General features: G+C 42.6%; 1 protein-coding gene across 3 annotated transcripts; it reads left to right on the forward strand.

The window, feature by feature from the left end:
* The first annotated feature begins 6,259 nt into the window (after positions 1-6,259).
* UBP26 (ubiquitin-specific protease 26) lies at positions 6,260-16,169 on the forward strand. 3 transcript variants are annotated; one of them, XM_086518401.1, is made up of 14 exons: positions 6,260-6,643; positions 7,124-7,720; positions 8,565-8,820; positions 8,940-9,670; positions 9,775-9,883; positions 10,347-10,528; positions 10,605-10,889; positions 10,964-11,171; positions 11,286-11,360; positions 12,273-12,473; positions 12,543-12,797; positions 15,115-15,256; positions 15,440-15,549; positions 15,712-16,169. In XM_086518401.1, the coding sequence occupies exons 1-14, from the start codon at positions 6,558-6,560 to the stop codon at positions 15,832-15,834; spliced, it is 3,360 nt and encodes a 1,119-aa protein (XP_086374527.1). In that variant the 5' UTR covers positions 6,260-6,557; the 3' UTR covers positions 15,835-16,169. The 3 variants fall into 3 exon arrangements, with proteins under 3 accessions (XP_086374527.1, XP_086374525.1, XP_086374526.1); XM_086518399.1 differs by having other exon boundaries at positions 6,261-6,643; positions 15,437-15,549; XM_086518400.1 differs by having other exon boundaries at positions 6,261-6,643; positions 10,350-10,528; positions 15,437-15,549.
* Positions 16,170-20,367: the final 4,198 nt, after the last annotated feature.

A 20,367-nucleotide genomic window follows, 5' to 3' on the forward strand; every position in this document is an offset into this window, starting at 1 on the left:
CAATTTCCCTCTCCCTTGTTGCTTGCATATAGCGTTCGATCTCTTGCACTTTGGCAAGACTCCTACCATCGGGTAGTAGAACCTCAGAGGGAGATAGTCCTAAAGGATCAGGAGGTGCAGTGGATGGAACATTCACATGCACACTCTCGAGAGGCATAGGGTCTATTTTAGGCATGAATGACGAATTTACTTCCCCACTCCCTTCATTTATTTCATTAACCGCATGTTCAGAGCGAGTAGCTCTACTAAGGGTCTCTTTTAAGCGGCTAAACACATTGGACCCGGGCCGTGGGCCCATGGCATGCATGTCTTGACTTGAACTATCAAGGTTTGGTGTAGGATACCCCTCCATGACTTCGTAGTCAGAGGAAGAATCACTAGACGCGATATGAGGATCTTGGTTCGCGCTACCTTGAGTCCCGGCTGAAGGTCCAGAACCTAGGGTGGAGGAATAATGGGTGCCCGCGTAAATGGAGGCACTACCAATATGCTCGTGCTCTAACACTCGTCCAGAGTGTAGGTACATGTGACCTCCACACTCTAAACGCGCTGGTGAGTGCCCGTGAAGGCCGCTCACTTAGTTTGTTTTTTTTTAATTTTTAATAACCCAAGTTTTCGTTACTCTTGGTTATTTTTTGTAACCAAACCACAAAATATGGCGTGTAATAGCTCAAGATGAGCGTTTTGGCTAAAGGAACGTGCCGTGCTTTACAACTCCCTGCTCCCTATTCGGCTACGTGAAGCCCTCGAAATCCTAAAAATAGTCTTTATAGTCCTCGAAATCCTAAAAATAGTTTTTAAATATAAAAAGGTGTATAAACTATATTTTAAAACTGAGGACTGAGGTCTGGGTTTGAGCTTGGGCTTGGGGAATGATTCCCAGCCCGATCCTTCTTTTATTTTTTATTTTTTATTATTTTTTTAAGATTTTTTTTTTTTTCCTGAAAAAGTCGCTGCGGCCGCGCCGCGCACACGCGCACACGCACACTTAACCTACACCTAACTTATCTACTTACAACTAATAGAGATACTGCCACACACACTCTAACACTGTTTACACAGTACTACAGTAGCTAACAGATCTACAAAACTAACCTTACAGAACTAACATTGAACCTTACAGAACTAACATTCCATAGCTAATACCTTAATTCTAACAGTACATTGCAAAAAAATTGTAACTCCTTCTTTACAGAAAACAAAAAAGACAGTACAGTGTAACAAAAATCTTCTCCACACAACCACACACCTTCCTTCTTCACAAATCCTTCTCCACACAACCACACACCTTCCTTCTTCACAAATCCTTCAATTGAAATTGCATCACAAGAAAGCGTAAGGTGCTTATCCGAGCGTAGTGTAGGGCATTTCCCCGGCAGCGGCGCCAAAAATGTGCGCTCCTTGCCGCACTGTCGAAGCAAGGGACTTGCCTAACACTGTGTGCGAGCCACAGACGGCTCCAAGCACACAACTAGCTTTGTGGAGGATTCCCCGCCGCGAAGAAGAAGGAGCCGCCGCCGTGCCGTCGTCGCAATGCTCGATCGCACACACACACTCTCTCTCTCTCTCACATACACACACACATAAGGAGGTGAAGAAGAAGAAGATGGAGATGGAGATGGAGCAAGAGCACTCTTCTATTGCACAAATGAGAGAATAAGTGAATTTTAGGTTTAGTTGGTTTTTATATGAGCTCACCCCATTCACACTTGGGCGCCCATGCTTAGACAACTAATCCCTTGAATGTCCCAGTTAGAGTGTGCTTCTCATCGGCGATCACTCTTACCCTTTTCCTATTGGTCCAACAAGCCCAGTACCTGACTCTACCAAATACATAATACATGTCCGTCGTAGGTGATGGGGTGTCCGTGAGCCGTGAGGGTTAACATTGACTAATCATTGTACTTGTCTATTGATCTGATTATACAATCCCAATTTCACTTCCCAGTTTCAGTATTCATTCTCTTTTCGAGTTGGCAATTGAGAAACTTTAGTAGATAAAGGATTTTTTCCAAGATCACATGGATATGCTGAAACTGGCTCGTAAAAATGTTTGACAAGCACAAGATAGATACAAAAAAATTATGCTGATGAGAAACGTTGGCAAGTAACCTTCATGGGGGTACTTTTATACAGAGCATTCAAAAAGTCAAATAACTGGACCAATTCCTGAATTATCTCCAAGATATTGTGGGCCTTTTAAGATACTCAAGCAAGTTGGAGATATGGCTCATAGACTCTCTTTACCTGTGCACTCTCGTATTCATATGGTGTTCCATGTAAGTCATTTACATAAACACTTGCATAGGGACAACAATGTCATCAACCAATAAAATTTCGGTTGATTTCATTGAATCTCCAACCCAGCCGCATGAACATGAGCGCATTCTTGACTATCATGATCTACATACACGTCATCATGTGCATCAACAAGCATTAGTAAAAAAGATAGGCCTAAGGAGGGTGCCACTTGGGAAAACATTAGTATTCTTAAGAATAGAATTTTCACTTTTGTTTTCGAGGACGAAAACGCTTCTCCAAGGGGGAGTAATTTCAGGCCAGGGGCTAGTCTAAACCAAGCTCAGGGGTTTGACTATATAAGGGGAAAGAGGTTGGGAAGTGAGGTAGGTTACATACTCCCTGGTCTCACAAGAGCGCTTGAAGGTAGGAGGCCTCTTGCATCCATTGGAGTTTCCCTATGGAAATGGGGAGAATGCATCAACAAATTTCATGGTGGGCCTACCAACCACCATACATGAACATGACTCGGTGTGGATGATTGTAAACCAGTTAACTAAACTTTGTAAGTTTATTCTAACCAAGTCCATTATTTAAACTTAGAGTTAGCCAAGCTATTCGGTGACAATCTATACAAATTATATGGATTGCTCACCAACATTGTAGTGATCGTGACCCAAAGTTTAATAGTCACTTCTAGACGAATGTCTTTAAATGCCTATGAACACAACTCAAGATCAATACTGCAGATCATCAAAAAATGGATGGGTATACCAAACGAGTTAATCAAGCGCTAGAGGATATGCTACAAGCATACATTAGAGAGAAGTAATTCAATTGGGAAGATTAACTCCCACTTTTGGAGTTTTCTTATACTAGTGCTAAGCATGTTACAACATCCTTTAGTCCTTTCATGCTTATGTAAGGTTTTCAACCTAGATCACCAATTACAGTGGGGTTGGCTATTGAGAAAATTCAGCAAGTCAAGGACTTTATCCAAAATCATAAGGATATAATTGCTTGTCAAAACATTCGACGAGCACAAGATCAATACAAAAAGTATGCTAATGAGAAACATCGACAAATAACCTTTACAGAAGGAGAAAGGTACTCTTACGTGTTCTGGAGCATTTGAAAAGTTTGAAAATTGGGCCAACGTATAAAATATTTCCAAGATATTGTGGGCCGTTTAAAATACTCGTGCAAGTTGGTGATATGGCCTACGAACTTTCTCTATGTGCGAACTCTCATATTCATCCGATTTTTCATGTAAGTCTATGTAAACGCTTGCATAGAGATGACAATGTAATTGATCATCAGATTTTGGTCGATTTCATTGAACCTCTAACTCACCCTCATGAACTCAAGTGCATTCTTGACTATCATTATTTACAAACTCGTTATCACGTGCATCGGTCAAACATTAAGTGGAAAGATAGACATGAAGAAGGTGCCACTTGGGAAAACATTAGTCTTCTTAAGAAGAAGTATCCCACTTTAGTTTTTGAGGACGAAAACACTTCTCCAAGGGGGGAGTAATGTGAGGCCAAGGGAAAGGTGTGGACCAACATGGGAGCTGCCTATTAGATTAGGCAAGCACGCCGGTTGGAGTATCGGGTTCCACATACCCTTGCCTCACACTCTTGTTTGGTTTCTTCTTACAAATGCTTGTCAAAGTGGGAAAATGTGAAGCTTAGAAGCTCGGACCATCGGGAAGGGCACCATAAGCCTTGACGAATGTTAGTTAAGGCACTCCTAGATATGGCTTCCTTCTACCCATAAATCCTCAACAAAGGCAAATTTCTACCTCCAAGTATGCAACACATTGTAGTGTGTGATTCAATGATGCCATTAAAGACGGGGCATCCTAAAAACCAGTGGATGGGCATAAACATCATAATCAAATGTTAAGCTATATTGTAAAAAGGAAACGTTTCATAGTGCTTTGCAATCTTGATTCATAAAAGCATCATCTACTAAATAAAAACAACCCAAAATCATGACACCAATGGCATTAACTTTTGAACAACTGACTTACATCATTTTTAGGTGATGGAGACATAGGTAGAGCATTCAATGTGTGGGCTTGAGGATTGGCTTGTGTGTACGTGCGTGCATGCGTGTGGCCTTGAGTGTAGAAGCATTCATGTTTTTGTTATTGCCTTTGTCCGTTGTTTGCTTGCTTGGTCCATATGGATTTGTGTATCAGATAGCATTCTAGGTTCAGTTGGTATACGTTGGGATAGAGCTCTTGGGCCAAAATTATGTTGCATACTAGGGCTGAGACATATTGCATTATGACATGAGATGGGGAGGAGGGCTTCTCCGCGTGTCCCATTGTCAAAGAGAATCCACTTAACTAGCACGAGTGCCATGCTTGGAGTAGTTTATGAGATGAAAAGAATTCCAATCAGCTACAAACTATTGGAATTTCTTAACACTACGAGTTGACTTAGAAAGATGAGAGTAGATGGTTCAAAGTGTGTAAAGCATTCAATTCACATCACTCTTATTTGAAATTATATGCAAACTGTATGCATATTGCTTATACATGAATGCAATCAAAAGTAGGAGAAAGTAAGGCTTGAGTAAATCCATGTATGTTTTTATTGTTCATCTGGCATTATGGTGGTGATTGTGGCTACTTTGGTGGTTATTGCATTTAGTAATTAAGAATCAATAGTCACTAAAAGACCACTTCCAATTTCAAAAATGTACAGTCGATTCAATATTTGATCACTATTTAGGCTTCTCTAGTTTTGAGTAAATAGAACGGGTAGGACAACCCCTCTTGTAAGCATTGCCTCTGCTTGTTTGGTTTAGAAGAGGTGTTGTCAATACTCTATTAGAAAATTTTGGAAACGCTTTCAGCGAAGTAGATATGTCTAGTTGGTATCGCCATTGGTTGTGGCCTAAACACAACAATTGCTTGACAATATCCCTTTTTTTAAGACGTTATCTAAGTATGTGCCTATGATTAAAAAAAAAGCAAAATTACGTAGAATTTGGAGAGATCCCTTGAGGAGGGGCCGCGTACATGCGCATATAATCTGGGGAGATTTCTTGAGGAGGGGACAAGCGAAGGGCACTTGGTGATGGGCAAGTTGAACCAGGGCCGTGTAGGGCGCATTCAGGAGGGGCAAGCAAAGGGCGTGCAGGCAAAGCGCTTGGTGATAGGCAGGTCGAACCAACACACCAGCTGGCAGGGCAACGTGCATGACAGAAGGGGGAGGCACTACAAATTTTTTAAACTCGTAAATCGAGATCATGCAGGCACGAGAGGTCTCTCGATGAGTTGGCTTAGCTCAAATTGCACAACTGCACAGGTTGCGAGATCTATCGACATGTGCTGCATGTCCTTGTTTTGGAAATTATATATCAAGTGCACTCTCAGATGTAGAATCTTTATGCTTAATAAAATATAGAACCTACTAGTAGGGGGTACCCAATTTGGAAAAATCTTTTAATAAGATCCTCAGAAGATGTCGTATGTGAGTGTGCTGAAGCGCTAGGCTTGAATCTGAGAGAGAGAGAGAGAGAGAGAGAGAGAGAGAGAGAGAGAGAGAAGGAGAGGACCAACCAATCTGAGAGCAATTGGAGGGGGAGAGAGAGAGGTCATAGGCTGTCGCAACAAGGAACGAAGAGGGAGGGGTGGGGGGGGGGGGTCTGTAGTCTTCTATTAACAAAAAACACAGAAATGTTCCAACAAGGCCGTAAGCTTTGTTGGTCTAAGTCGAACGCTCTGTAGATCCCTACGCGCGGGTTCAATCCTCAACGGCCAATTTTGATTCGACTAAAGGCTGCATTAGCGCACTCTATAGAGGAAATCGAGATGAGATTCCGCTCTATGAATAAATAAGAAGTCTGCCAGTAGTAGGGGGTACCACTACCCTACTACCAGTATGAGTTTAAACCTATTGTGCAAAAAAAGATTGGCATGGCTCACATTAAAAAAATATCAACACACTCCTAGTTATCATTAGGTGTAGTGGCCACTGGGCACATCAATTTCTTGTGATTTCGGGTGCCGAACCTTTCCGCCCAAATGTGAAAGCTGACCGTAGGATCTCTGTGTGGGGGAGTGGTGTGTGCAATCGATTCGAAGATTTGAATGCAAGAACCCATTCATCCTTGATCTTTGTCCCCTTATGGAGCTTTGCGGTAGCAGTCGATTGCAGAAGATCTGAGAAACGACATCTCACGTAGTTTGAAGCTTCTATGGAAAGCTTCATTCTGAGAGCAGTTAGGAGCGAGTCATCAGTCAGTACAATGCATATTTGAACCCACACAATTGAACGTCCTCGTATTAGCTGCTTAGCATGCACGTTATGAGCGGGGGAGGCGGCCGTCACAAGAACAAAAGGCAACGCAATGCTGCAGAAGATCCTCAAACTTTCATTCTCAGGTATGGAAGACCTATGCAGGGTTTCTTCTCTCTTGTATGACCTGCTTTATCATGTGTGTGCATTTTTTGTCATAGAAACCTTATATTGCGTGATAACTCGAGCTTTTATATGCATGGAAGGATCTTAAGGAATCCTGTTCTTTTTCCAATATTTCAACCAAACATGCATTCCTAGGTTTGCTCATTTTGCTATCAGGACACACTTATTTTTCGGTTGCTTTGTGTAGTATATTTTTATCACTGACAGGAACTTCCACAGTATTTTTGCACGAGCAAGCTTTGCCAATTTAGGTTTCCCCTAGGCAGAGTTGTCATTAGCAGAGTAGAGGTCGCTTTAAGAAACAGCGCGTGTCAAAGGCTAGAATTATTAGAAGATAATACAGGTCTTGTCAAAGTAAATATTTTTTTTTCGTCAGTGGAATGCAATCCCATGTTGTTTGCAAGAGATTTTTCGCTTGTATTGTGCTCTCTTTGGTACAGACAAATTGATGAAAGGAATGAAGTCAGCAATGAAGATATTTGGGAGCTCTATGGAGTCAACCGGCCACCTTGCGAAGGCTGCCGAGTGAATAACAAAGACTCTCCGAACTGCTTCTGTGCACTGATTCCTTTGGGGGGTTCACGCAAGACTGGAATACTGTGGCAAAAGGATTCTGATTTAGAAGCAGCAATGGGACCTGATCCGCATGAAATTCTTCGCCCTTCCATGAGTTCTCCTTCAGGATTAACAAATCTAGGCGCAACTTGCTATGTGAACATAGTTTTGCAATGGTTGTTTAGGATCAAACCGTTTATGCGAGGATTCTTTGCAGCTGAGCCAGAATTGTTTGAAGGACAGGCTGTTTTACAAAAGCTTGCGCTTCTTTTTGGTGAGCTGCGACATGGGATTAAGAGAGCAGTTGATTCTGCTCCTTTTGCGGCAGTGCTTCAACTAAATAACTCTATTCAGCAAGATGGACAAGAATTTTTTAAGCTTTTGTTGTCGTCTTTGGAAGGCTTCTTGGGTCTGTCCAAGCATGCTTCAGTGCGAACCATCGTGCAAGACGTATTTCGAGGCACGTTGTCGCATATAACAAGGTATGCTATGCTCTTTGCTGCTGTTGGCACTCTCACACTTTTGAGCATTTCCTAGATGATTTTTGAAGTTTTTAAATCTGCAGTAGTTGAATTTGCTGTTTCAAGGCATGAAAGTAATACACAAAGATTAATGTTCTGCTACCTGTGAATACACTTGTAACAAGTGTGACGTGCAAGTTGCTGTAGCTTTGTGTCGCCTTGTGTAGTTGTTAACACATCTTTAACCTTTGACCAAGTAGGCAATCGTTATGTGCGTGTGCCTGATTTGATACCTTAGGCACCACTGTTGGGTGAACTAGTCTTAGGAGATGGTTTGACTGTTTAAGCAGGTTATTGCTGAATTGAAGAATGGTGAGACAAGAAGCAGTGGGCTTTTCGAAGTTTGAGGTTGTTTGAGTGGTTCAAGACTCTAATGTAATGTGAATGATAATTATTGTGATTGATTTTGTAAAAAACTGGCTCCTTACGTATGAGTTGGAGCCGTGTTCCACTCTGTATGCATGTTGCATACCCTGGTCAAAAAAACTTCGTTCAAGAAAAGCTTGTAAGAAACTTCAATGATTTGACGTGTTTTACTTGTTACAAATTGGTAGCTGCAGCCTGTTGGTGTGAAGGCATTGACAGGTATAGTCTTGCTGTTACGGCCTTCACACCACCAACAAATATGATAAATGTAATCTTGCTGTCACATCTTGTGATTAGCTAAAACGGACTGTTTATCTTTAAAAATAATCTTTTCAAGGAGCTCTTGAGCTAAATTCTTTTCATCATTCATTTGTACTCTTCCTCTTGGCGTGGGGGGCTGCTGACTAATGCCAACTCGTTTCTTTTTTGGCAATGTTAGATGTTCAAGTTGTGGGCAGGATTCTTCAGGATCTCAGAAAGTAGTAGATTTTTATGAACTTGAGCTTAATGTAAAGGATTTGGCAAGTCTGAGAGAAAGCCTCAATAATTATTTGAGTGTTGAACATATGGTCGGAGAAAATCAGTACATTTGCGAATTTTGCAAGACTTTAGTGGATGCAACTCGATGTACAAAGTTGAGGTCCCTGCCTCCGGTGCTAATTTTTCAACTCAAACGCATTGTATTTGATGCCAAGGTCATTTTTCGCTGATGTATGTCCTCTTTTATTTATTTGCTATTATATTGAAACATGTGGTGCCATTTTATGTTGAACAGTCTAGCAAGTAAGGGTTCACTTTTCATCTCACTTCACAGACTGCATCAATGAAGAAGGTGACTTCGAAATTCAGCTTTCCTCTAGTGCTTGACATGTCCTCCAGGCTCAGCATCGATGGAACGAGTGCCTCACATATAGAAGGCACACTTATGTACGATCTATCTTGTATTCTACTTCACAAAGGAAGCGCAACAAACAGGGGGCATTTCATCGCAAACATCAAGGATGATGCTAATGGAGAATGGTGGCAGTTTGATGATGAGTCTGTCTCAAGCTTGGGCTTCCATCCAATGGGGGACGCTCCTGTAAAAGCACCTACAAATGAGGGGCCTAAGGATGTCAGAGCCGGAAAGGCTGTTGATTTAGAGGAATCATCTGACAAGGCAGCAGGAGATAACACAATAGCCTCAAATGGGGAAACACATGAGGAAGCACATGATCAGCCGGAAAATTCTTTGACATCTGCAGATGCATACATGCTGATTTACAGTGTGAGGGAACCACATGTTGCAGCACTTGCCTCGACAAGGGATGAACCTTTTCAGTTGCCTGAGGATTTGCGTCACATAATAGATGTTCAAAATAAGGAATTGCAAGAAAAATGTCAGGAGTACAAATTGAACAAAGATAAAACTTTCTCAGCTAGGGCAGACAGGAAGAAAGGGATAAAGACCCTTTTAGCCCAGATGCCAGTAGAAAGTCACATCAATCATTATTTCTGGATATCTACCAGCTGGCTTCGGACGTGGGCTGACGAGCTTGATCCTCCGTAAGAACTTTCAGAAATCTGTTTGTGGAATGAAGTGTGTGTCATTTTATGTCGAGGACATTTCATGTTCAAAGCTTTTGAGGCTCTTCTTACTTGCTTTACAGTCCCATTGACAATAGCAATTTGTTATGTGAACATGGCAAAGTTCATCCATCCAGTGTCACTGCAATGAAGCGAATCTCTGAAAAAGCTTGGAATAGCTTACAGTCACAGGTATTGACTTCTCATGGACAAGTCAGGTGCTTTATCATAAAGATTGCTTTCAAACGCTTGTGCTCTTCATGCTTATATCCTAGTACGTTTGGAACAGCACGAAGTGTTCTGGGTGTAAATTTTTCACAAATAACTCCAACTTAATGTCTCAAAGCCTTCAAAATCTCATTCTCCCATTTTCTTATAATCTTCTACTTGGATGTGCATGCTTTTTGAAGCTACTTGCACGATATTGGACTCATGCTTTGCTCAAAATGAGAAGGCAATTTGATTTTCACTTTGTGGAAGATGTCTGGTTTAGGATGGTGACTAATCAAACCACTGAAGGTGCAGCGTTCTTAGTTATGATGGTGCTGAATATTACAGACACTCACATGAAAAACTCCCATCGATGTTAGTGCATTAACATTATGCTAAGACTCTTAACCAATTTTCCCGCACTTTTATCTTGGTTGTGGGTCAGCAGTACAGAGGTGGACCACAACTTTCTGCAGATGATTGTTGTATTGAATGTGTCATGGAGAATGCCAAAAATGTTGCATCAGTCAGGTCCTTCAAAAGTGAGAGAGCAAGGATTATGCAGCTGCTTGAAAATGCCAATGCTTCCACTGGAGCTGGAAAGTTTTATTTTGTTTCCAGAGCTTGGTAGGTTCCTACCAAATATCAAGCATTTGAAAATCTTGCATTTGAACCCTCGTTTGATTTGTCCATGCGGATGCAGGCTTCAAAACTGGTTACGTCGCAAAGCAGCTGAAGCTCCCACTGAGATTGATGCTTCCCCAACTGCTTCAATAACATGCCCCCACAAGGGTTTACTTCCTGAAAATTATCCAGGTGCGAAGCGTCAGGCGGTGCCTGAAGAAGCTTGGAACTATTTTTTACATGTAGCTCAACAGGTGCACAAAGGTGTGGATGAAGGCTACATCAGCTTCTCAATAGAGACTCCTACTTGCTCCATCTGTGATGCAAAACTTGTCGAGTCTGCATCTCAGCAGCAAGATCTCAGGTACTGGTTTCCTGCTACACTTTTAGTGTTCCTAAGCAAATTTCAAAGATCTCAATGCTTTTGGTTTCTGTTAGGGCTACCAAATTAGAAGAGAGACAGAAACATGAAACTCTTTTTGGTGGAGGGAGCATTGCCTTGGTATCAGGACCAGCATATTATCTAGTGCCTACAGTCTGGCTGCATCATTGGCGCTCTTACTTGGGAGGCATTGGCAAAAAGTCTCATAAATCTGAAGAGCCTTTTTGGCTTCAGGAGAGCTTACGAGAGCTTGTTTGTGAGAAGGTGGATAAGAAGATGTGCTATTTTTTATTGCTTACCAACCTTGCTCTGCAGGATTCTTTTTGATGTAGGTGTGGCACATTCAACAACTTTAATTAGTTAGTTTACTGTTTGCAGCATAAAGGACTTCTGTTCAGACCCCCAAATTTGCAGAGGAATAGGCGTGGCGAGCTTATACAGAGTAATCCAAATGTAAGCTTGACATTTTATTTTTGGTCAGATCAGAAGTTTCATTTTATCCCTGAGGTTGATTTGTTTAGAATTCATATAGTTATGTTGTGGTGAAGATGGCTGAGCTAAAAAAAGCTATACATACTGGGGTGGAAAGAGGTTATTTTAAGCTTTGTGATTGAAAATCCAATTATCTGGTCTGCCAGCAGGTTTGTTTGCGAACAATTTGCACAAACCTTCTTGGACGAATGCCAGTTGATGGTTTGGATTAAATCTGTGTATTTCTTTGCTAGTGGGAGAGTTTGAATTTGCAGGTTTAACAATTTTGAATAAAAATGCTTGCGGAATATACGCATATAGCTTTTTCTTAGGGAATGGCCAAAGCTCATTTGAAGAAGCTTGATATAAACAAAGATCTCTTGTAGGATGAGTTGCTCTAGCACTAGAAAGAGATCTTGGGCCTGAGTTTGAAGGAAGTCACAAGAATCTTTGATACAAGCATGCTGACAATGGTAGTAGGGATGTGTTTTTCCCTCTCCATATGCCACATGTTCAGGTGGTAGAGATGCTGTTGTGAAGGTTAAGCTAACTAACCTTAAAGTTTTGCAACTGTGTAATCAGGGTCCATGATCCTCTGGTATTAGTTTCCTGCTACTAAAGACTTCATCTTCTTTATTGTCTGGCTGAGAAGTACGGTCTTATTCAAAATTCTTCCTCCCGTAGGAGCAGTCATTTATAGAATTTAGCGTCCTTGTACTTGAGCAATTTACTGTTATGTTTTTGTGTTGTATCAGTTTTCCATTCTTATTTTTCTATCCTCTTAACAATGGTCAATATTTTTTCAGCTCATTTTAGCAAAGCTCTTGCATTTCAACATATATGTCTGCAGAATGCATTGTTTAGTGCCATTCACAAATAGTGTATCTTTACCAGGACGACATTTTCACAGTTGTTCAAGAGGAGGATTGGTTAGACCTTTGTCCGCGATGGAATGCTGATTTTTCCCATTCTATTCAAGCCCTTGTGATGGAGCCAACAAAGCAAGAAGGCACTACGACTGGCTCAGAGGAAATTGAAAAATCTGAACTGGTTCAAGATGATTCTTGTGCTCCTTTTTTGTTGACAAAGCCAGAGGTTTGTTGATTGGTAAAAGCTTATTGAATTATGATGCATTTGTGAATTTTGATTAGTACCATGCAACAGGTATGTCATGTTTGTATAGAGGAAAGGGAAAGTACGGAACTTATACAAAAGCTTCAATATGTTGATGAAGAAATCTATGTGGATATTGTGGAAGGGAACGAACCTCCAAAAGCACTCCTTGAGCCTGTAAAAGGTGAGCGGCGTGTATCTAAACGAGCACGACGAGGCCCCACGTCCAACAAACGGATTGCTTTAAAGGTTTCTGGAGTGACGACAGTCTATCAGCTAAAGCTTATGATATGGGAAGCTTCTTCAGTAAGTTAGTCTTATTACCAGCATGCATATCTATTGAAGATTTTATCGGAGGTTCTGCAGCGTGATATGGACTATGTCTTTGCTTAGAAATGTTGTAGGTATTCTCATTGCTGATTGCTCCGAGTAGCCTGTCTGCCAATCTAGTTGCTGAACCTTGCAGCTTGAAGCTTTGAAGTTGCTGCAATTTTTACAACCTCTGTGGTAAAGAGATGAGATGTCATAAAACCAAGATTTGTGTGGTTGCTCACTTTCTGAACTTGTGGGTTCAACCAGTGGGGACAAAGAATCTTGGGTGCTTTGTTGGTGTAGCTGAACTTGGTTGACGGTAGTGCATAAGGTCCACGCAATTTGAGTACGCTGGATAAAGTTAATTTGGTAATGCGGCAGGAATGCAAATTATGCAATGTGAACCTCCCATGCTTTGTACACACTTTATACACTACTGGCACAAACATCTATTTATTGAGCAACTAATACTCAATCCATTATCACCCTTTCTATCCTCCATTTTGTGGTGGTTCAGATCTCTGCTAGTTAAAGGGTCACCCCTTGTGAAATGATTCCGTATAGATGTGTAGTGTCTGCTGGCTGAGAGAAACCAGCTAGGTGTCTGTGTGCCTATCCACTGTTGATGCCTCTTGGAGTCACCTGGATCTAGGCTGACACACGTCAAGGAGGAAATATCCCAAGCGCCCGTGTTCCTGAGTCATTTTCATTCACTGTGAAAATAATTCAGAACAAATATTGTGAAGTATGTGGTGCAATATCATTGTAGTCGCCGTCGGGGGATGGGCACCACGTGCCGACAGAAAAGAAGAGACTGAACAACTTTAAGCACTTCAAATAACAAGTGAACAAAAAGAGATGCACGACACGAGACGGGAGTGGCGGAGTTCCACCCCAAGAGAGCACTGGCCCTAAACCTTGGCGCCCCTTTTGGTATTTCTATATCTTGCTTCAACTCGGTACAAGCCGGTACTCCATGCTTTGCACCTTCACTCGGAAGCGTGCCAGAGAATGAGCCTATAGCACATATTTGAAGGCCCTTGGCCTATGAAAAGCAGTTACATGAAAAGCATCAAACTCAAAAGCATCTGGCCTCAAAAGCTGCCGCCCATAGCTGCTAAGCGTAAACCACAGAAATCCGTACACTTGCCACGTGAGCATGTCAACACGAATTGCGAAAATGTGTACAACTGCCACGTTATCATGCCAGCGCAAAATCCGGGAATTCCATACAAGTTACCACGTCAGTAGAGCGAGGTGCTTTATTTTTAATGCCTTTAGGTCACTTGGGCCCCATTGGACGGGGTCCCGTAAGTTGGTGGGAACTCTTCTTTAAAAATAGGCCACTCTAGCCAACTGAGGTCAGGCGCATAGCTTCATGAATCAGAGCAGGAAGTGTGTGGCCTCTTTCACTGGCTGTGCTCACATTGGTGTTCGCTTGGACATTGGATACCCATCTTGAGAGTGTCCTAGACTAGGTGCCCTCTCCTACAATGCGGAGATGACATTTGTTGGTGATGATGTGGCGCATCATTTTCCTGTTCTGAAAATTGTCGTATCTGTAACTGCACTCCTATCATTTTGATGCTGATGTCATTTCTTAGAACACTCTCCCTTCTCTCCCCTTTACTCATGATGATTTGGCATACCATTTTGCACTTCTAAAAATTGGCATATCCTTTACTTGATTTGTATCATTTCCATTGTCATATCAAATTTTCTCACAATTCTCACCCTTGTTCTCCTGTCTGAGACATTGATAGAGTGCTACACTGCTATGCCTTATTATTGTGCCTGCAATGGCATCCTGCTGCCATTTCTATAGGTCACACTTCGTAGGCTGTACAGCTTGTGTGTTGCGCTGAAGCTCATCCCGAGGAAGAAATCACTGCCGACAAGCCAAGCTGTCGTTCTTGAAGCGTTGCTGCCTGTCCTGAAAAGAAAGGCACTTTAGCTCTCATGCCTTGTGAATAGAGCAGGTTCAGATCTTCTGCTCCTTGACACAGACGCTTGAGATTCCTTCTTCCTGTTACTATCATGGGATGTATTTCCAGAATCTGAAACTCTTCCTCTGTGCTGGGCAGCAATTACGTATGTACATTGTACTCTTATTTCTTCATCTCTGCCAAGGAAAGTTTTAGTACTTAAAAGTTGAGCCAATTGACCAAATCAACTATAATGAGACATGGAGATCAATAAGCCTACTAGTTTCTCTTTCAATACACTCTTTATCAGACTGGAAATTCATTGTAAAGAGATGTTGTCTAGATGATCTTTGAAGTGCTATGTCAAGATGAGTCGTTTTTTGCAGATCGTCAAGGAAAATCAACGTCTACATTTCTGCAAAAACGAGTTGATTGATGAGGGGGCTACAATGTCTGACCTAAACATTTTACCTGGTGCTCATCTTTGGGTACTGGACACGGGCTTGCATGAGAACCGTGATATAGCAGGTAACCTGATACATGGGAATGTCTTAATGGTGATTCTTTGTGAAGGTTTCAGAAGTTGTGGGGTCGTTACTTGTTGTAAATGGAGGCTTTAAACTTTGTGTGTGGGCTCTTCATGTTTGTATCTTCTTATGCTTTGTAGGCGTTAAGAGATAACCTAATGATTGATCTTGTTTGTATCAGAAGAACTTTATGTGCAGGATACTGACACAGCGTCTTTGGAAGGAGGTTTTGAGGGCACCCTACTTAGCGGTTTGCCTGGTGTTGTTGGGCCATCGTTTGCCAATGTGTCTGATGTAAGTTGCTCATGAAGAAGGTTGATGTTATGTAGTTCAATTCAATTTTGCCCGTCACAGAATGATTGTTTTTTTTGACATACGGGCACTAATATTGTATGACGCACAATCTCTGGTTAGAGGAAAAGTTGTAGCTGAATTAGGGATTTCTGCAATGGACAGGTTCCTCTGTCTGTGCCATCTTTGGCTATTTCAAGTGACTCGCCTCGGAGGTGTTGCAATGATGGGGAATCTACACAAGATGGAAATGACCTTAAGGAAAGGAGCTGCGATGGCACTATGTAGACAACATTGGAGTTGTATGCTATGAGAGCAGATTTTGTGGAAAAACTTCACACTCGGATGGAGTCATGCAGAAGGCAATTTTGGTATTTGACACCCTGTGCTTTCTTTAGCTTTTCTAAATCTGAGGATATCACATTTTGCCTGTAGTAGCACCTCAGTATATTTAATGAGGGACCCCAGACCTGGCATTTTTTGAAATCAGGCATCTTAACAGATCCCTTCACCTTCATATGGCAGAGGCAAGTCTTTACCAATTTGTTGTAATCTTGTCAATGACTTCAGGACATATGCACGTCAGTTGAAAGAGGAATCAAAAGGGCTTTTTGATGGCTGTAGTTTAGTCGTTTTTGCTAACATACTGCACTCACAAACAGACTTTGAAATTACTCCTGTTTTTTACGGTCTCACATGGCAGGGTTGCCTATAAAGCAATCTTGAGAGGCGGTTTTGCATGGGACATTTTCTTTTTGAATCTTAAAATCTGAATGATGTGTTCCTTGTAATCTGTCTCTCTCTCTTGGGATAGTTTCCTACAACGTTAAAATCCTCTTCTTCTCGTGTGTGTGTGTGGGTGTGTTAACAAAAAGAGGAAAATGGTATAACCTTTCTATCAACCAAGTGTGGTAGATTGGTTATGCCATTTCCCTCTTCAATAACAGGTCTTGAGTTCAACTCTCATTAGATAGATCTTTGAGGTCTCTTAGGATAGTTTCCTACGACGTCAAAATCCTCTTCTTCTTGCGGGTGTGTGTGTTAATAAAAAGAGGAAAACGGTATAACCTTTCTATCACCCGTGTGGTAGATTGGTTATGCCATTTTCCTATTCAATAACAGGTCTTGAGTTCAACTCTCGTCAGATAGATCTTTGAGGTCTCTTGGGATATTTTTCTACGATGTTAAAATCATCTCTCTCTCTCCCCCCCCCTCTGACCATGGAGGAGATTGATGAGATCCGCCAACGGCCGATGCTGGATCTCTTGTGATTTAGCTACCCCAGCTAGTTGCTTTGTCTTGTTCACACCCAAGATTCCATTCCATAGTATATTTGTTTTGTCATTTTGTTATTCTGACTTTGTATCAGATCCACCACATTGTAACTTTTTGGTCTCATAGGTCACTCTGGCCTTTTGAGGACGTCAATATAACATTTCATTTCATTTCATTTCTCTCTCTCTCTCTCGCTCTGCCCCCCCCCCCCAAACCCCACAGGGACCATGCCACATAACCGTTGGTACAATGATGAGTGTTGAGATCTCTACGATCGATTGCGTGCACAATTGGCTCTTGGAGAGACCACTGAGCGAGAGGCTAGACGCCAGATTTAGACACACTCTGAAAGTTGCGAGCTTTCGAGGAGGCACAGACGCTAGAGCTATATCACTCGTTCATGAGTAGGGACAATGTCACAACATGGCACACTCTCCAGGATCAACTACCCCCATTTAGGATCCACAGGTATGGCACGACTATGCAGAGAAACTCTATGAGGTGCCGAACCAGCCTCCGATTCCACAACCTCCTTGGCCTTGATCCACGAGCTCCTCCTCCTCCTCCTCAGTGGAGATGGTCAAGAAGGCCATCCACCAACTATAGCACCGCCAATCATCAGACCATACATGGTTTACAAAGTGAGCACCTCATTTATGCAGCCGCCGTCATGACAACCTCGTTGATTGTACATGCATTCAACGGGGCTATAGGGAAGGGCTTCCCAGAGGAGTGACTAGGCACACCATTGTGCCGATCCACAAGACTGGAGACACTTTGGGCCCAGGGAATTACAGGACTATTATGATTGGGAATTACAGGACTATTATGATTGGCCATACAATGGCCAAGCTATATGGGGCAGTTCTTGGGGCTGAACTTAGTTCTTATGGGGAGGTTGAGGGCCAGAGATAGAGTTCAAGCGGACCTTCTCTACTATCGGCCTACGGGCTCTTGGCCAGACAGGGTTCAAGTGGACCTTCTCTACTATCGACCACATCTTCGTTTTGGGTTGCCTCATTGATGGGGCAAAGGTGGGGAAGCAGAGACTTTTTAGTTGCTTTGTGGATTTTTTCAAAGTCGTTGACACCGTCCCATGGGAGAGGCTCTTTCGACAGCTCCAAAGTTTGGGGATACCTTCGGAGATGATCTACTCTCAGGCGGTATGTTAGGGTCTATTGCTAGCACCACACCATTGGTGTGAAGCAACGATGCCCCCTCTCCCCAACCCTCTTCGGACTCTACATTGACGAGATCTCTGACTACGTCCTACGAGCAGGCAAGTACCCAGTCCACATTATGCTATATGTTGACATTTTATCGATTTCAGAGTCACCGGAGGGCCTACAGAGCCATCTGAGAGCTTTGGATGAGTTTTGCACAGACAAGGGAGTCACAACGAATCTTGGGAAAACCAAGATCATGATCTTCCACATCTCCAGAGCAGTTTCACGAGCAGCCACATTTACAACAATAGGACCAATAGAGGTGGTCACATCCTACATCTACCTGGGAGTCAAATTCACCAGCAGATAGGGGCCCTTCTCCATGGCACATGCCGCCATTGATAGACTCACTGGAGGATATACAACATTGGTCATGCTAGAGGGAAGATGCCATCATGCACACTTTCAGGAGCCTTACACGAAGGGGTGGCTATTCGACACATTCGTCACTCCAGCCCTGATGTATGCAACAACAATGTGGGCACCCGGATTGATAGATATCCAATGGGCACGGATTGAGAGACCACAAATCTATGTGATTTCTTGCCTATTTTGAGGCAAGCACATAGTGTTGCTGGACATCATCAGGGTAGAGCTTGCCACCCCCCCATGGTAGTGGAGGCACTCTTCCAGACGGTTTGCTTCATCGAGAGAGTGAGAGCTCTCGATCATCACTCACATGACGAGCATTTGAGTTAGCTATACAGATATTTGAGATCGAATATGACTGAGCATGGTTCGTAGCACATGACCTTGACCTGGAGAGTTTGCTACCTTTCCAGTACGACCCCGACTTACACGTAGTGAGAGAAACATACTGATTCCATAGGATCTCTGGCAGCTCTATATCAGACAGACTGGGATCACATCCCCCCTTTGATAGAAAATGTCACACTACAAAGATCATTTTCTTACCATATTGGAGGATGGGTTCGTACATCGACCATGCTATGTGGACACCTACATGTTACAACTCACGGGTGGCAATTGGTCAGTGTCACAAACGGGAGCGCATAGCAATATAAAATACATTCGGATAAATAAGATTTATCACTTATTATTGAAGCCAGAGGATGGAGAGAGAGAGAGAGAGAGAGAGAGAGAGAGAGGATCGACACAGTACTGGGACCAGAAGATGGGATGGTCTCCCCTCGTAATAGTATCTTTATCACTGAGGAGAAGTCTATACAAGCACTTCAATCGAACATATTACCACGTTTGTTTTAGAATAAGACTTGATGGTTCCCAGAAGCCTCGGCTTCCTATTCCTAGGGCAAGATCCTATTCTAAGGAACTTCCGTTCCTTATTTCAAATCCTCGAGAATCAAGGTTCTCGCCTTTGGATCTCATCTTCTAGACTCAAGACATGGCATCCCTACAACTCTTTTCCGACTCTGTTTCCAGAGTCCTCTTCTTGCAGAATAACTCTGCTTTCTTGGACACGAAGTCCTTCCCTTGGGAATTTCAACTTCTCGAGAGTCTACCTCTCTTCGATCCGTGGATTTGCTTCCCAAACTCGGGTACGAAACCCTTGGGCTGATCTGACTCTAATTCCTCAGAGCGCTTTCTCTGCTCCTACTCCCTCACTAAGAGGAAGTACACTTGTAAACAAATACTTGGAGATCATAACATGAAAATCGTTACCTTCAAAGTCTCGACGCTCGAATGCGACTCGGTTCTCGAAAAGCAATTCCCTGGAAGAGATCTCTACATAGAAAATCCTCTCTTCTAATCCTACATATAAAAGAGGTGTTCTCGCGTTCCTTCTCGTAAATCAGCCCCGTCTATGATGTTTATGGGCTGAAAACAAAGAAAAACAGCAGCTTGTCGCGATGGAAGCACGCTCCGTAGGCACTTCCTTGTGAGGGCACTCATGCACTGGGTCCTGGCGACATCTAGTATACTTGGATCAGCCATGGGCATCACCGACAACGTCTTCTTTGTGGATGAAATTGGTAGCAGCATCTTCTTCTTGCTAAAAGTGATCTTCCCTCTGGGAGAGGGCGTGTGATGCTTTTATAGCTCCCTGGCCACGGCAAAGATAGCAGAGCATTGGTTGCTCGCGTAGAGATCGCGGTCGTTTTTGTTTTTCTTTTTGTTTTTTTTCGCTCTGCTGCCATAAAAGAGAGAAAAATCGTTGGCTGGTTTTTACTGCTTTATTTAATCATAGGCTGTCCACTTATTAAGTGGGCGGCCGGTCACCTTTTAAAAATGGTTTGAATCTGTCCAAAAACTCAATAAAACCTTATAAGTTAAAAACAATACTTTCACAACACTTCCCAGGCGTCCCTGGATGCAATCACATGCACAGTTGCAATGC

Source organism: Adiantum capillus-veneris, chromosome 8 (genome assembly GCF_014529385.1).
Source record: "Adiantum capillus-veneris isolate H3 chromosome 8, ASM1452938v2, whole genome shotgun sequence".
Lineage (NCBI taxonomy): Eukaryota > Viridiplantae > Streptophyta > Polypodiopsida > Polypodiales > Pteridaceae > Adiantum > Adiantum capillus-veneris.

Coding starts and splice junctions, on each gene's coding strand:
- UBP26 (XM_086518399.1), top strand. CDS start 6,558: ATGCACGTTATGAGCGGGGGAGGCGGCCGTCACAAGAACAAAAGGCAA. Junction 10,529..10,604: donor TATTTTGTTTCCAGAGCTTG/GTAGGTTCCTAC, acceptor ATGCGGATGCAG/GCTTCAAAACTGGTTACGTC. Junction 12,798..15,114: donor TGATATGGGAAGCTTCTTCA/GTAAGTTAGTCT, acceptor CGTTTTTTGCAG/ATCGTCAAGGAAAATCAACG.